The 15,463-nt window shown below is 36.9% G+C and overlaps 1 protein-coding gene across 5 annotated transcripts in view; it reads right to left on the reverse strand.

Annotated features, from left to right (window-relative positions):
* Window positions 1-3,685: 3,685 nt before the first annotated feature.
* Window positions 3,686-15,463, reverse strand: part of FHL5 (four and a half LIM domains 5) — a 43,172-nt gene continuing 31,394 nt past the window's right edge. For all 5 annotated transcript variants that reach the window (XM_072832028.1, XM_072832026.1, XM_072832025.1 and 2 more), the window contains 5 exons: window positions 15,267-15,437; window positions 14,270-14,444; window positions 13,136-13,305; window positions 8,423-8,609; window positions 3,686-3,919 (listed from right to left, as the gene is read on the reverse strand). In XM_072832028.1, the coding sequence (XP_072688129.1) occupies window positions 3,756-3,919; window positions 8,423-8,609; window positions 13,136-13,305; window positions 14,270-14,444; window positions 15,267-15,425 (855 nt within the window). In that variant the 5' untranslated portion in view covers window positions 15,426-15,437 and the 3' untranslated portion in view covers window positions 3,686-3,755. The remainder of the gene's footprint in view (window positions 3,920-8,422; window positions 8,610-13,135; window positions 13,306-14,269; window positions 14,445-15,266; window positions 15,438-15,463) is intronic.

Genomic DNA, 15,463 nt, shown 5'->3' on the forward strand with positions numbered 1-15,463 from the left:
AGGAGAGGCATTAGTATCTGAGTCAGACAGAATTCAGTTATGCTATTTTTTTAAAGACTTTATTTATTTGTTCATGAGAGACAGAGAGGAGAGACATAGGCAGAGGGAGAAGCGGGCTCCTTGAGAGGAGTCCAAAGTGGGACTTGATCCCCCATAAATCTCTAAAAAAATTTTGAGGAATTTATACTATGCAAATCTATTCAGCATAAGAAATTTCTGAAAGTGACAATTTGTAAAATAAGTAAAAACTGCATTAATATTCTCTATAAATGTATTTGAGAATAATTTATGTGCTCGGTTAAATATATCTAAGACATACTATAACAATCATTTTCTTATTTAAAATATAAATTATCAGTACACCAAGTAGATTACAAAATACCTTTTTCCTTAAATTCAAAAGTGGTATGACTAAAATCAGACATATGTTTTTCGGTTGATTTTTAATTTGTGGTTCTGTATTTCACAACAATTTTTAACCAACACCATTTGTGACAGTGTTATGCATTTTCACAATGGTTGGCCAATCTTTCATTCCGATGAACAACTTAATGTTTCTTGTTTTTCTTTTTTCTCAATTTTTTAAATAGTTATAGTGACTGTGTAAGTTTTGAATCCATGATGGTACCCTGTCATACTTGGCTTAACCAATGAACCTAGATTGTTCTAATATAACATGTTTGTGATCTCGTTAAGGGAAAACTGAAGCCTTGGGCACTCTACCTGTTATTATGGAAACAGAAATTCTTTTCTACATTTTTCTTTGTCATATTTAATACTAACATGATAACATAAAATACATTGATTTGTTACTTGTATTCTCATCTCTTGGCTTGCATTACCCATTGCTTCTTCTCTCTTTTCTGTAGCCACTCACCAAATGTGCTACTGCGTTAAGAGATGTAGCCTTTGAAATCTTGCCCTCTTCGGTTCTAGGCCATACAGAATCATTAGCATAATGCTCCTCAAACACTGTCACCATGCTTTTCTCCTTTATTTAAGAGCAGTTAGTAACTTTCTAGTGTTTGCTGTATCAAATATAAAGCTTTTATCCTAAGAGTTAATATTCTGTCTTCATCTGACCTTTTTCTCTTTTAGCTATCTCATTTCTTCTTGCTCTTTGGCACAGTCTCTCTGATACTTCCAAGCCATCTGGTTGTTATTAGCACACAGGATTGGCTTCTAACTGCTTCTCTGCCTGTGCAGATGTCACTCCCTGAATCACTGGGTGCCCACTGCTTCCTGAGGCAGTCTAGTCCATCTTTGGATAGGTCAGAGAGCTTTTCTCTTTACTGACCTGAAACCAATTATAGTACACAGTGTATGATTTTTACTTTCATCTTTGTATGTATGGCAGTCTAATGAGATCTTCTTTCTTAATTGTTTTGCGTATGCATCTTACGTCCACAGTGACACTGTTGATCAGCTATAGGGAAGAGCTTTATATCTGGCAATGTCGCATTTCCATACCCTGATCTACCCTCCCACCACCCCAGAACCACAACAGTCTGAATTCTAACTCTATGAACAGTACATGTTTAATACATATCTGATAACTAAACTATTTTCTAAATATGGAATTATTTACATGTGAAAATATATATACTTAAGTATACATATCAAAGCATAACAGAATCTCTATCCCAGAAATGATTCTATGAATTTTAACAAAACAGATAGGCTGCAAGCCTGATCATGTGCCTACTCACTCCCCACATGAGGGAAAATGCTTAAACAGTACTAATTGTTTCAGAAAACATTAGATTTTGCATGTTTTTCTATAATTGGTTAACAGAGACAATGTTACATTTTGTATATTTATCCAGGCCTAGAAGGGCTTGGTTTTCTAAATATATGTTCTAGATCATGGAACAATTGGTGTATTTAGTTCTATATGTGCAGTTTCAAACAATGCAGCAAAAATATTGATAGCTTTACCTACTTTTTATACTGTGAATGTGAGAAATATCTTGGTATTGTTACTGCAAAAAAAAAAAAAAGAAAAGAAAAGACAATTATCTTTCAAAGAGCCTTTGTAGCCTGACCTCTTATTAGCAGCTCTAAATTGTTAACATCCTCAAACGTCCTTGCATTTTGAACTATTTCAAAAATTGTTTCCATAACAATTTTAATTGCATCTTCTGTGATACTATTTTAGTTATTGTAATCAGCTACATCATATAATTAAATTTCAATCAGAACCTTTAATGCTATGCGGTGATCTGAGAGTTGACACTTATGAAAATGTTATGTTTGTGTAGGTTTCTTCTCCTGACCTTCCCCTACCCCAGCTAAGTGACACATATATAACAAGGACGACAATTGACCATGGAGAAAAGAGGTTGCTTTCCATTTGTCCCTCATTATGTGGAAAATATTGCCCAGGAACAGCTTGGTATGGCCATCATCAGTTGACGTCTGGTAGAAAGCTATGGATATATGGTGATAGAATTTTCACTAAGGCTGTTACTTCTCTTGTGACCAATAAACACTGAATTATTTATAGAATGGCTGCTTAAGGTTGGGAATGTACCTCTGGGCCACACAGGTGATTGGAACTCTCGGGACATGGTTGGCATAGGGTGCAGTGGATGGCACAGGTATGGACACACAGTGGGGAGGGCTCATCTATAGCCCACATTGCTCTATTGTACTGCTTTGCAGGTCCTGAATTATCAGCAGTGAATTATTCTTTTTCAGTTCTTATTATTACTAGAGTTTGTGAAAGCCCACTTTTTTGTCTTCCCATTAATCATCTATGTAATTTTAGAAGGCAAATTCATGAAGCTCAGAGCTAATTATGCATTCTATTATGCTTTTAGATATCTGGATGAAAGTCATGTTCCAACGCTCAATCCCTTCCCTAAAACTCATTTCCACAAGTGATGACTTAATGATCTATTTACTTTAAAGGTTTGCCTTTGGGGACAATGATTATCCTGGTTAGCTCATTTGAAAGAATAGACTTCTCTTTCATGGAATCTGTAAGTATTTAGAAAAACCATTGTGCGCTTTGAAAATGCATTTGATACAACGTGTTGCAACCTGTGCTTTGACTATCTCTAGATAGAGAGGACCCCTTTATACCCACGCAGAGTAGGAGAGCCATGATGTCCAAATTCTCATTTCCATTTGTTAAACATGGAACCAACCAGCTGTGGAAGCAGTGCGGATGAGGGCAAATTGCAGGTTTCTTTTGCAACTCCAAAGGCAGTATGTGTGAATAAAAGAATGATAAAATGACAGAATTCTCGAATAGGGTGATTACTAATCAGTTTTCCCTGACCCATTTTGTTCTTCTACCACAAATAGCTAGTCTATCTCATTATATATAACTACCTAGCGAGGAATGCAAACTAGCTTCACATGTGACTGTCAATTTAGTCCCTTACTTTCCTTTTCTTCTGTGCAGTTTTGAAAAACATCAGTCTTTGGTAATAACATCCATGACTTCTAGGTATAGGTTATATGTTTGATTAGACTAAAGCGATATTTTCCTATGTTTTTAACAGCAGAGTGCAGTATTTTGCAAGGAGAGATGCCTTGTGAGTTAGGATACACTCAATTCTTTTAGACTGTGCTTTTTCTGAGCTCTTATGATACAGTTGAATCAGAATGTGTGCAAAAATCCTTCTGCTATAAACTCTACATTAATATTTGCTAAAACTTATTTCAGAAACACTACTTCAAGCAAGTTCTGGATTTAGTGTGAACAAAACCAGAGTGGATTTCAGGTGAGGAAAGATCGTCTTCCTCTAGATGTCGGTGTCCAATCCAGAACCACACTTGCGGCAGAAGATTTCCTTGTTCTGGGTCAGGAAGCCTTCCCCCACCAAGGAGACTGAGCACTTCCCACAGTTAAAGCATTCGCTGTGCCACTGGCGGTCTTGAAAGCAGATAAACTTGGCACCTCTGAGACCTGTAAAGGAATTGGGGGCAAAGAATATTCTTCCAAATGAATAGATTAAGCATTCTATCAGGTACTCTTCTAGGAACTGTTGATAACAGCAGTGAGCAAGACTACACAGAGGCAAGGAACCTAAGAAGGAATGTGGCCTCCCATGTTCCTGTGTCCAACTGGGAATGTCACCAGAGGAAGTTCCTCCGATGAGATCCAACCTGATTCCCAAATTTGTCCTACTTTCTACAAAAGTAGGTAAGAATCTAAATATACAAACAGATAAAAATTGCCTAAGGCAGATAAAGAAGTACAGTATAATGCTGTGGGCAGAGGGCATAGATTTCAGTCAGGGATATCTAAGTATGAATATCTTCTTTCTCTTTTTGTAACCGTTTTCCTACAAGCAAAATTAAGATACAATAAAATAAATGTATACTTCCTAGCCTGCTTTCTGATGTTTTAATGACTTTGAGTTCTCTTTCCTCTATTTCTGTTTAGTTTTACTTAAGATAAAGTTCTCTGGTCATACTGTGGTTTGGGACACAATTTCCAAACACTCCAATAGAAAATTTCATTCTGACCATTATGTAGCTAGCCTAACAGGATGACCTTATTACCTTGCCCAAAGACAACCTCAGCCTAGACTTGCAACAAAGACCTGTGAATCTGATCATTCTGGCCACTGAGGCCATGCTATCCAGTAACTAGTCTCTGCCAAGTGCCTTGTCAGCCTCTACCACTTCCGCTTGGGCTTCACTTGAGCCATAACATTTTGAAGAAAGGTAGCAGAATTTGAGTCTTCAGTGAGAATCTCTTTCTCTATTCCTAATATGCATCCAAGCTATAGTTTAAGAAATTGATTTTGAGGACTTGAACTATGTTAGCCCCACTCTGTGAGTAATGAGCAAACCATGGGAAATTCGTGGCACCATGATCACTTAGAAAGAGCTTGGCAAATAAAGACCCAAGGCATCCCATCCCTACACCTTTTCTCCTTTTCAACTCCTCAAAACCACATATAATACTCAAATACTCCATTTGAGGAAGCAAAAAAGGTGAATAAGCATTCTTTTCGATAAAAGCTCCATAAATATGATAATGAACATTTACTTCCATTCTAAAAATGTTATTTGATGTCTTTACATATAATTTACTGGTTTATAGATAAATGTACGTCAAATTTCTTTACTTCCTTTGATTAAATGTATAGCTTGCTTATTTGTGATGCTATCATCATTACTTGCTAATAAATCAATAATAAACCAGTTAATTCCCTGAATGTTATTCAAAACATTAATAAGCCAACTGCAAGAATCATGTTCTATATATGCATGAATTATCTCTGTTCATAAAACTAATTATTACACCTCTTGCATTTTGATGCTCATGAGTTTTTCTTAATTTTATTAGTATGCCTGTAAAAGTGGTAAATATAAAAATATTTTCTAGAATTTTACAAAGAAGAGAGAAAAAGAAGCACCTGGTAGTAGGAATTTTAAAAAGGCAGAGTCAACATGTGAGATGTTTATAAATTATTTCAATTTTGGATACATTTATTCCCTCAGGTCATGAGGGTCATTTGCATTAAGAAAGTCCCCTGGGAAACCTATCTTGGGCACCGGTTTTGTTTGGCTTCATTTATCACTGAGAATTTAGTAGAATAAGAGCTAGCATTTGTTGAGCACTTGAAAGGGAGTCAGTCACTATTCTAAGCCACGTACTGCTTTACATAGTTCTCACCTCACCTTCATGAGTAGATATTATCATCAACTCTACTTTGCAGACAAAAATTGATGAATAGAAAGATTCAATCACTTGCCCAAATCAGCCAGCTGGCTGATCTGGGATTCAATCCTAGGCCATCTGGCTTCAAAACCTATGCTCTTAACTTTCCCAAGTTCAGTCTGAATTTATCTTTTGTAAAGACCATGACCAGAAAAAGTAGCATTCCTTTCTGAAGAAATAACATTTGAAATTTCTTTTACGCAAAATAAACAAATGGCAGGAGCTATGTAAGATGTTAGCTGTTCAACTCCTCATTTGCAAGTAAGGCAAAGGGGACCTCAGTGGTAAGTTTTTCACCCATGGTCACACAGTAGTCTGAGACAGAGGCAAGACCAAGGTCTTTACTCCTGAGTCTAGAGCACTTCCCACTACGTCAAGCTGCTTCATCTATCCCAGAAAGTTTGAAAGGCTAATCCTATCTTAGAGGAGAAAAAAATTGTTATACCTTGAGTTTGTTCAAATGAATCAAATTTATTCTGATGGGATTTAAAAAATTCACACCTGAGACTCATGGGTAGATTTAGTTAATATAAAAAAGTATTTTGAAAACACCCTAACATAGTTTTTAAAGTGACACATTGTTTGCATGAATGTGCAACTTTCAAAAGATAAACATATAACAACATAAGAATTCCCTATGGTACATTAATTCAAAGAGCTTGATTTTAAAGAAATACTATTGCAAAGCATATATATAAAGAATCAAATAAAAAAAAACCATCAAAGTGAGTTGGAAGTTTTTACAGCCATTTTAATCTTAGGTGTCTCTCCTCAGAGCCAAGAGATTATGACAATTATTTAAAAAACTGATTTTTCTAAATTAAATACATAATCCTGTATTTGGATTTTTTTTGGGGTCAAGTCAGTGGTTCTTGATCATGTTTATGTTACATGCAGGACAATGAGTTTTTTTCCATCTGAACCTGAAAGAAGCTGGGCTCAGTGATTGACATGAAACAACCCAACAGAAAAGTGTCCCTTAGATACGTGAATCTGTGATGGATCAGAATTGAAACTCTTCAAATCCAGGGCTCACATGGGCTCTTTGCAGGTCAGTATTAGTCCCCTGAGTACCCAGGAAGTTTTTAAACCCATTTTGAGTTGTTGAATTTTCTCATTTCTTCATGAAAGCACTTTTTTTTTCTTTTCTGGCTAGTTCAAGAAAAATGTTCTAGAATAAACCAACTGCATGCCTTGGGCTGTAATTGCAGATTTACCAAGGAGATTTTTTGAGCTCCTGGTACTGATACATTTCTGGAAGTCCCATTTTCTAAGTAAAACTGGTAGACAGCAGCTTATTCTCTTGATTGTAGGAGCTGTCAGATGTGTAGAAGCAGGGGAGTAGAGTGGTTAAGAGCCCAAGCTTTTGAGCCCGATAGTATGGGACTGTCAACGGAATCCAGTGCAAGGGCTGGGAAGGTAACAAAGCTGAGGGATGGAGACAAGCTGTGGGGTACAGAGAACTGGGGCAGCCGCTGAGCCAATGACAGAAATCCAGCTGGGGAATGTGAGGACAGTCTGATCACCCCGACAGGCTCTTCATTTGCTTTTGGCTGCAGAGATGGGTTATAACACTAGTTTTTTCCAAACATATGCAGGCCAAACAAAGCACACCTGCCCACCAGCCATAGCCCTGGACCAGGTCAGATGCTGAAAAACATGGTGTCCCGTGCAGACAAATGGGACCTTGTCTGTTTGGGTAACAATCTCCCTCCCCTTGCAGGTCAGTGGAAAACTGCTAAGCTGGCTTTGCAGTGAAACTCTTTTCTTTCTTTGAAGATGTAAGAAGATTCAACTTTTATTTTGTGATATATTTGAAGATGGAGGAGGAGGAAAAGGATAAAATAATCTTTAATTCTGTGTTACATAAACTGAACTGTTAGAAATGAAATATGGTCCAAGAATCCTAGGAATAGTGAATAGAAGTACAATTCTGCTGCATTATTAAGTAGGTGACTATAAATTGCCTAAAAGAATAGCTGCTGGGTTTTTCAGGTCATGCCAACTTCATTTTTTTTTTTTAACTATAGGATTAGCACTTTGGAAGTATCTCTGAAGAAAATTTAATGCATCATTTTACCTTGAAAATCTTTTTAACATGAATCAATTTACCCATTTGTGATATTTTCAAATCACGTCACATGTATTTTGTTCCTTCAGCAGAATGCTATCTTGTTTTATTTCATCTATTCATAATTAAAATGTATTGCAAGTGGATAGAGAGAAAAGAGAATGACACACTTGTTGGAAGCATCTTAAAATTAAGTCTAATTAATTCCTGACCTCTGCAAGCCTAATTATTATAGCTTCAGATTTTTGTACAATATTTGCATTTAACTGAAACCTTTTCTATTTTAGGGCCCTTTGCCCTTGTTTGGAATTAAGCAGGACTTTTATTTATAGGTAGTTTTCTACCACTTAAATCTTTAAATGTCAGGCCTCTTCGTGAAGTTCTTCTCTGATCTCTCAGCTCATCGTATTCTCTTTCTCTGAAATATTACTTTACTTAAGTCATTCCTGTTAGGTTTAGTATTATTTACCCTCTACGGAACATGGCTCTCCTAATTATGCTCTCCTTGAGGGGTCTAATATTTATATTTATGTGTGGGTCCCCTTGTGTGAGGATCTCAAAATATTATCTTTTTTTTTTTTTTACTTTCTTTCCCAAATTAACTATATAGCATCTACATGCCATAACTGCCCCGTCATAGGACCATATTAAACTAAAGAACTCACCAGTGATGGGTTTGTTGCAGGCTGCACACTTTTTGGCATAAAGGTGGTTGTAGCAGTCCAAACAGAATGGGTAATCATCTCTGGACATAAACTCCTCTTCACACAGCTCTTTTCTACAGCCACTGCACAGAAAACACTCTTTATGCCATGGCTGGTCATGAAACGTTATCCCACCTGAAGTTATCACCTGCCAAAAGATCACAAAAAGGCAGTGACCATGACTATTGCGATTCAAACCTGTCGTGATCCTCTTCTGTGTCCACAAGTGGTACTTTGGACATCCTTGTGTCAGGATGTCCTTTCCCTGTGATTTTTTGGAATCAATATGAGAAGCCAAAGGCTATAGGGATTAAAGGGAACTAGCAAGAAATATCCTAATTTTTTTCCTACAGTGAAATAGAAAAGATCAGGGCCATAACGGACTCAGGAAAAAGAAAAAAATGAAAAAATGAAAAATGAAAAAAAATCAGCTGACCCTTGATTCCTTTTCTCCTCTTTCTCTAACTTTCTTGTTGGGCTTCAAAGATCTGCCATGAGCACTAAGAACTTTTCTATATCAGGTTCTTATTTCCATATCTAACGTTTAGACATGCTGAAAAAAAAAAACACTTTCCCCTAAAAGCTGTATTCCAGCCATAGCAGCCTTGAATGGAATTGGTAAGCACCAACATCCACCAATAATGACTAATATTTCTGAAGTGAGCTTTCAGTCTTCAGCGCTGTGCTAAAAGGGATGACCTCTTGTTTTGTTCTTAACATCTGACACAGCCAGGGCGATTATCTTTTCCCCTTAAAGAGATGCAGAACCAAGTGTCAGAGTGGTCAGGTCACTTGCCAGGTGACACAGAACAAGCATGCAAACCTACACAGTCTGACTCCGTGGCCTGTGTGCTTAGCCAGTAAAACTATAATACTGAGGTGCAGTTACTTTTCACTAACAAACAGCTGCTAAGTCCTTGTTGAATGAACAAACACCAAGAAGAGAAACATCGGTACAGCAATTCCAGTATTGTGTCTAGCACAAATGTGGTGCCCTGGCAACTGTGTGAGTTTTCAGCTTTAGAACTAAGCAATAAGAACAGCTTGCATTGTTGAACCTTAATGGTTAATGTGTGATATGCTGGGGTTTTGTCAGAGATGCTTATTATTCCTCCATTACATATTTTTTTTTCTAAACCAGTTTAATCCATGGGTTGTACTTTTTAAAAAGCCGATGCATCTTTATATGGAATCAGAGGGTAAAGGATGCCCAGGTGGCTCAGTGGTTGAGCATGTGCCTTTGGCTCAGATCGTGATCCTGGGGTCCTGGGATTGAGTCCTGCATCAGGCTCCTCATGGAGAGCTCTGCTTCTCCCTCTGCCTATGTCTCTGCCTCTCTCTATGTGTCTCTCATGAATAAATTAATTAAAAATCTTAAAAAAGAATCAGAGGGATAAATATTGGACACCTATTCTTGGGTAGCCATTCTTAAATCATAGTATCTTTCAAACCCATGGCTGTTGAGCTCCTGGAGTAGCTGTGGCATCTGGAATGTGTTGATATACTATCTGAGGCGATTCCTGTAATCTCTGTATTAACTGGATATAGAAAATATAGAGCCTCTTCTAAGCCATCTTATTGCTGAAGAGTTAAAAAAAATGTTGTCTATGATACATGCTTTTGAAGAGATTATTCTAAAGATATTTTTGAATCTTACAACAAATATCTTAAAAATTAAAGATATTTGATAGAAAAGTTATTTTTCCTAAAGGAAAAAAATGTATACTATTCTAAATAAGTAAATGGGAAACATAATGGTGTATGTGAACTAAAGCAATTTAAAATACCCCCTACTGATTTCAAATGCCTCACTGCAGGCACAGCAGAATTCCAGATTCCTTTGATTTGTCGGGTCAAATTATTAGCAGGCAATGCTTAAAAGATTCCAAACTTGAAAAATGTATTCACAGCAAAATAAAACTTGATATATATACCAAAGACTGTTTAATTAGGGAGAAAAAACTCTGGAACATTAAAAATAGTTTGCTTATGATTATGTTCCTTCTGAAGAGGCACGCAGGCTAGGATGAAGTCAAATATCTAGACGTGGTTTTTGCCATTGGTTGATTCCAGGATTTGGATCAAGTTTCTTCTCTGGCAAAGTGGAGGCAGCATTGGTTTTGTGCTTAGTAGACCATAGCTGATGAATCAGAGAACACTCTATTTGAACTTCAAGGAGGTTGACTTCAGAGCACTTGTAGTTTGGGAATACTTGTTTTTGGTAGAAAGTAGGTTTTATTTATTGGTTGATATTTATTTATTTATTTATTTATTTATTTATTTATTTGGGAGGGTGGCAAGAGGGAGGGGGAGAGAATCCCAAGCAGGCTCCATGCCCAGCAAGGAGCACAATGTGGGGTTTGATCTCAGGGCCCTGAGATCATGACCTGAGTCAGAATCAAGAGTTGGCCCTTTAACTAGCTGAGCCACCCAGGCATCCTAGAAAAGAAGTTATAGTTTCACAAAATAAAAATGTTTGAAAAAAGTTCTAAGGGTCTGGTTGTCCAATTTATTTTTTTATTTTTTTATTTTTTTTTTTGCCTATTTTGTTTGTTTTATTTGGTCTTTGGTTTGAGTTGAAACATTGTTTTTCTTCGGCTTGGATCATTTGGATCAGAACATTTATATCCAGCTTTCCTTAAATGACTTGTGGTTTTAAAAATTAAATAGAAATAATCTGGCATGTTGTGATCTGTCTACTACCCAATATAAATATTTCACAAAGTTTTGATGACTACAAATCATCCTAAATATAGGACAGGCTCCTATAACTTGGGAAATGCCAGTGCTTTGGCTTCAAATAGTGCTTAGCATGGATGTACTAGAGAAATTCCCCTTCTCAAATCTTTATAGCATTGACAGAAACTTTATATTGTATGCCCAATAAATGATTGTAAGATAATTCCAATGTCTCTTTAATATTTTACCTTATCTTTAAGAGACACAATCTGAACATGGCCAACTTGGCTGTCCCACAAAACAGTGAGATAAATATACCACTTTATTTCCAGCATCTCTTTCTAAAATGTATGTCATCATGCATGGGTGGCTCAGTCAGTTGAGCATCTGACTCTTGATTTCAGCTCAGGTCATGTTCTCAGGATTGTGGGATTGAACCCTGTGATATAGCTCCATGTTGGGTGTGGAGCCTGCTTAAGATTGTCTCTCTCCCTCTCCTTCTCCCCCCCCCTCCCCCCGCCACTGTGTGTGCTTTCTCTCTCTCTTTCTCAAAAAATCAATCAATCACATGTCATTAATGCTGGCAATTCTTCTGAGTTTCTTTTTAAAATATATTTTATTTATTTATTCATGAGAGACACACAGAGAAAGGCAGAGACATAGGCAAAGGGAGAAGCAGGCTACCTGCAGGGAGCCTGATGTGGAACTTGATCCCAGGATCTCAGGATCATGCCCTGAGTGGAAGGCAGACACTCAATCATTGAGACACCTAGGTGTCCCTTTTTTTGAGTTTCATATATTGCAGGGTCATAGGATCTGAGGGTTGCTTGAATTCATTTCCTAAGTCAGTGTTTCTGGTTGAATAATGGAAGTCTCTGGGTATAAGATGGTTTTATATCAATAAAATAAAATAAAACCATCAATTGATGGTTACTATCAATTGTAATTTCAGCCATCATTATAGTATGATCTAATCATTATGACTGGAGTTTTATTGATGCCTCTGCAAATGCAGTCCTAGTATTTTCAATACAAGTAGAAAATTGCGGTGCACATGCACTCCCATAGAAAGTGGGGGTGAGATGTCTAGCTGTCCAGATGCAATTATACAAATGGTCTTGAGATCTGCCAAGGCAGCCCATAGATCAAAAATGTTTAGACATGACTGCTTTCCCATCACAATTTATAGTGTTATTTTAAACTGTATGATGCCTCATGGGTCAAGGATTTTTTTCAAGCACATCAATATATATTTTATGAAATACAGACAGGTTTTTATCAAGGTGATAGAGATGAGGGACTTTTTCACATAAAAGCTTAAAGGCTAAAAAAGAATTGGACAAAGTTTACTTGAAAGCATGATGTTTTTCTTATTGGAAGATATGTTTTGAATGGGTATCCAAGTCAAAAGGTCCTAAATGATGCTTTGGAACTGGAACCAAACCACCTGCTGCCCTTAGTTCTCTATCTAATGAATTTCCCTAATGATCTTGCCACTCTCTCGATCTACTTATTTACTCTTTAGAAATAAAAGCTTCAAGCCAAGAAGACATTTGTGCTGCTGGGATATAATGTGAGAAGTTAAATATCCTGTTAGAATTGGCTCCCTTAGTGACTCTGTGAGACAAATTCATATTTCTCTGAAACTAAAAGGATCAAAAACTCTTTTCTAAGAAATATCTTGTTTCACCAAGAGATATGTACCCTCTGCCAGAATACATGAAATCTTGTGTAATAACAGTGACCACAACTGGAATATCTTGAGCTTTTGGAATATTACATTCATGTTCCGGGTGGAGTTTTATGATGATAACAATAGGTGACCATCTTCATTGTGACACGTAGTGTGCTTCTAGACATGCTGGAATTCAAGACTAACATGAATGTCTAAAGACAGACATGACATGACGGTATTAGTTCATTCTGAATATATAGTGAAGTTAAAAAGCAATGGTCTGGAAGGTTCCACAAGCTTTATCCTTTTTAGATAATTACCTTCTTACAAAAGCTGCAGTAGTGCGCAAACTCCTTCTCAAAACATGGCACACAATAATTGCCATTCTCTTTTGAAATCAAAGGTTTAGTTCCTATTGGCTGTCGGCAATGCTCACACACAAAGCAGGTTTCATGCCAGTAGTTTCCCTTAAATTCCATTTTGCGGGAACCTGTCCCCCCCAGATAAGAACCTGTTAGTACAAATGAAATATCATTTTACTTATTTTAAGTAGAGATATGTCAAATTACTTAAAAAAGTATATTTTTAACATTAAGATGATAAACTTAATTGCCTTTACAGAAAAATAGTGTTTTGTTGGCTTCTAAGACATTTATCTGAAAAAAAGAAAGGTAGAGTTCAGCCATGATGATGGTGAATCGCTCTTTTACTGAAAACTGTGCTGTGTAAGCTACAATTTTGAGATTTGAAAGTACAACTAGTGGAGACTCTGAAGGGCTGTGTGTGGTTTAGATAGATTGGGCCATAATTATCAGTACTGGGATATTAGGATTGCCTGAGGCACAAACTCTTGAGATTGATGTTGTGTAGTTATGGTCTTCTAGAAACTCTTTGAATTCTTAATAAGAAAATGAGAGAGAATCGTGTTTTATGCTGCTGTCCATAGGGATTTAGAAGGGAATCAAAATAGAGAAAGTGCTTGCCTGGAAGTATAATGATATACATGAATCCTTGTCTTGCCTAAAAGGAATAAAGATGAGGGGCCCTCAAATCATTTTTTGTGCTGCTACAAAATGATGGTTGGCCCCATTCTCCTGTGATGGATTATGCTTCCTGATGCCATTGTTTATGCCTAGGACAGGGTGTTTAATGCAGTGTTAGTGTTATTGGTTTAGATTTTATATTTATTCTATGGCTCAGATTGTGGTTGAAAATGTCTCTATAAATTGACTTCATGAAAATACATAGAACACTGTAATTTACCTATACAGAATAATTACCCAGAAAGAACGATCCTTTTATTTCTGAAATACACAAAATGAAATAAAGAGATAGCAAGACAGATGTCTTTCTCGGAAGTAGGGTTTTCCTAGCTACTATACTCTTCCTGTGCTTGGGTATAATTCAAAGTGTTGCAGTTTCAGTTAGAGACTGGAACTCCCTTGGGATCTTACCAGGCATGATGGTCTTCTTGCAGTGGAAGCACTTGGAGGAGCACTCATTAGAATAGCACTCCGAGCACAGCAGGCGCTCATCCTTGGCAGCAAAAGGCTTTTCCACCAAAGAGTGATTGCATTTGGCACAGTTGAAGCATCCTTCGTGCCAGTGTCGGCCTTTGTAACAAAGATCCTTTGAGACAGAAAATATGAGTTAATTAAATGTGCTAGTGACAAAATAGGCCATTTTATCAAACAAAACTGAACACTCCTTGGACTCTGGTGTCAGTAGTGTGTGTGTGTGTTAGTAGCTTGAGGGAAAGTTGTCATTGATACTATTACCCATGGAGAGGATCCTCTCTGGGGCAGTTAAGAGCTAGAGCCTAGGGGCCTCCTTAGTTGGCCACTAAAGGCAGATGGAAAATAAACTCTTTCCTGTTTCTTCAAATTACTTCTTGCTTCCTCTTATAAACTATAAGAGTGTTTTTTTTTTCCCATGGGAGTGATTTTTATTTTTAGGTTGTAATATCCTATCCTTGTTTAAGAGTAAACAAAATCTCAACACCACAAGACAAAGACAAAAAAAGAAAAAGAAAAAAGTACAATAATGTGCATTGTGAGAGGAATGGGCTGTATGAAGGCACAGTGCACTTAGTGGAGATGAGCCTAATCTGAAGCCGGAAAATATAGGCTTTTGAATCTCTACCCTTCCAATTATTTATACATTTATTTATGCTCATGTCATTCCAGAGATAAACCAACATTTTAGCTGTGTGACTTTGGGCAAATAATGTAACCTCTTTAATCTTTAGCATCTTAAAAAACCATTGTGAGGATTAAAGTATTTGTTATATTTTGGAGTGCTAAACTCAGTACCTGGATACAAATGGTAACTGAAAGATGCTTATATCTAGTAGTAGAGCAATTCAGTATTAACAGTTAATATTGAAGAAAATGAGGCATTCCAAAGCATTCGTCTGTTTGTTTGCATGCAGTAAATTGAAAAAAGACCTACCTTGGAATCTGACTCGATTGGTTCTTTGCACTCCTCACAATAGTTAGAAAAGATACGATCGTAACATGAAACACAATATGGATTGTCATTCTTTAGTACATACTTCTTCCCAAGAAGTGATGCTGTGCAGTATTGACAATCAAATCGAGCAGTTGTCATTGTGGTTCAGTCCTGTGAATAAGAAAATGATTCATGTA

The sequence above is a fragment of the Canis lupus genome, chromosome 7 (assembly GCF_048164855.1).
Source record: "Canis lupus baileyi chromosome 7, mCanLup2.hap1, whole genome shotgun sequence".
Lineage (NCBI taxonomy): Eukaryota > Metazoa > Chordata > Mammalia > Carnivora > Canidae > Canis > Canis lupus.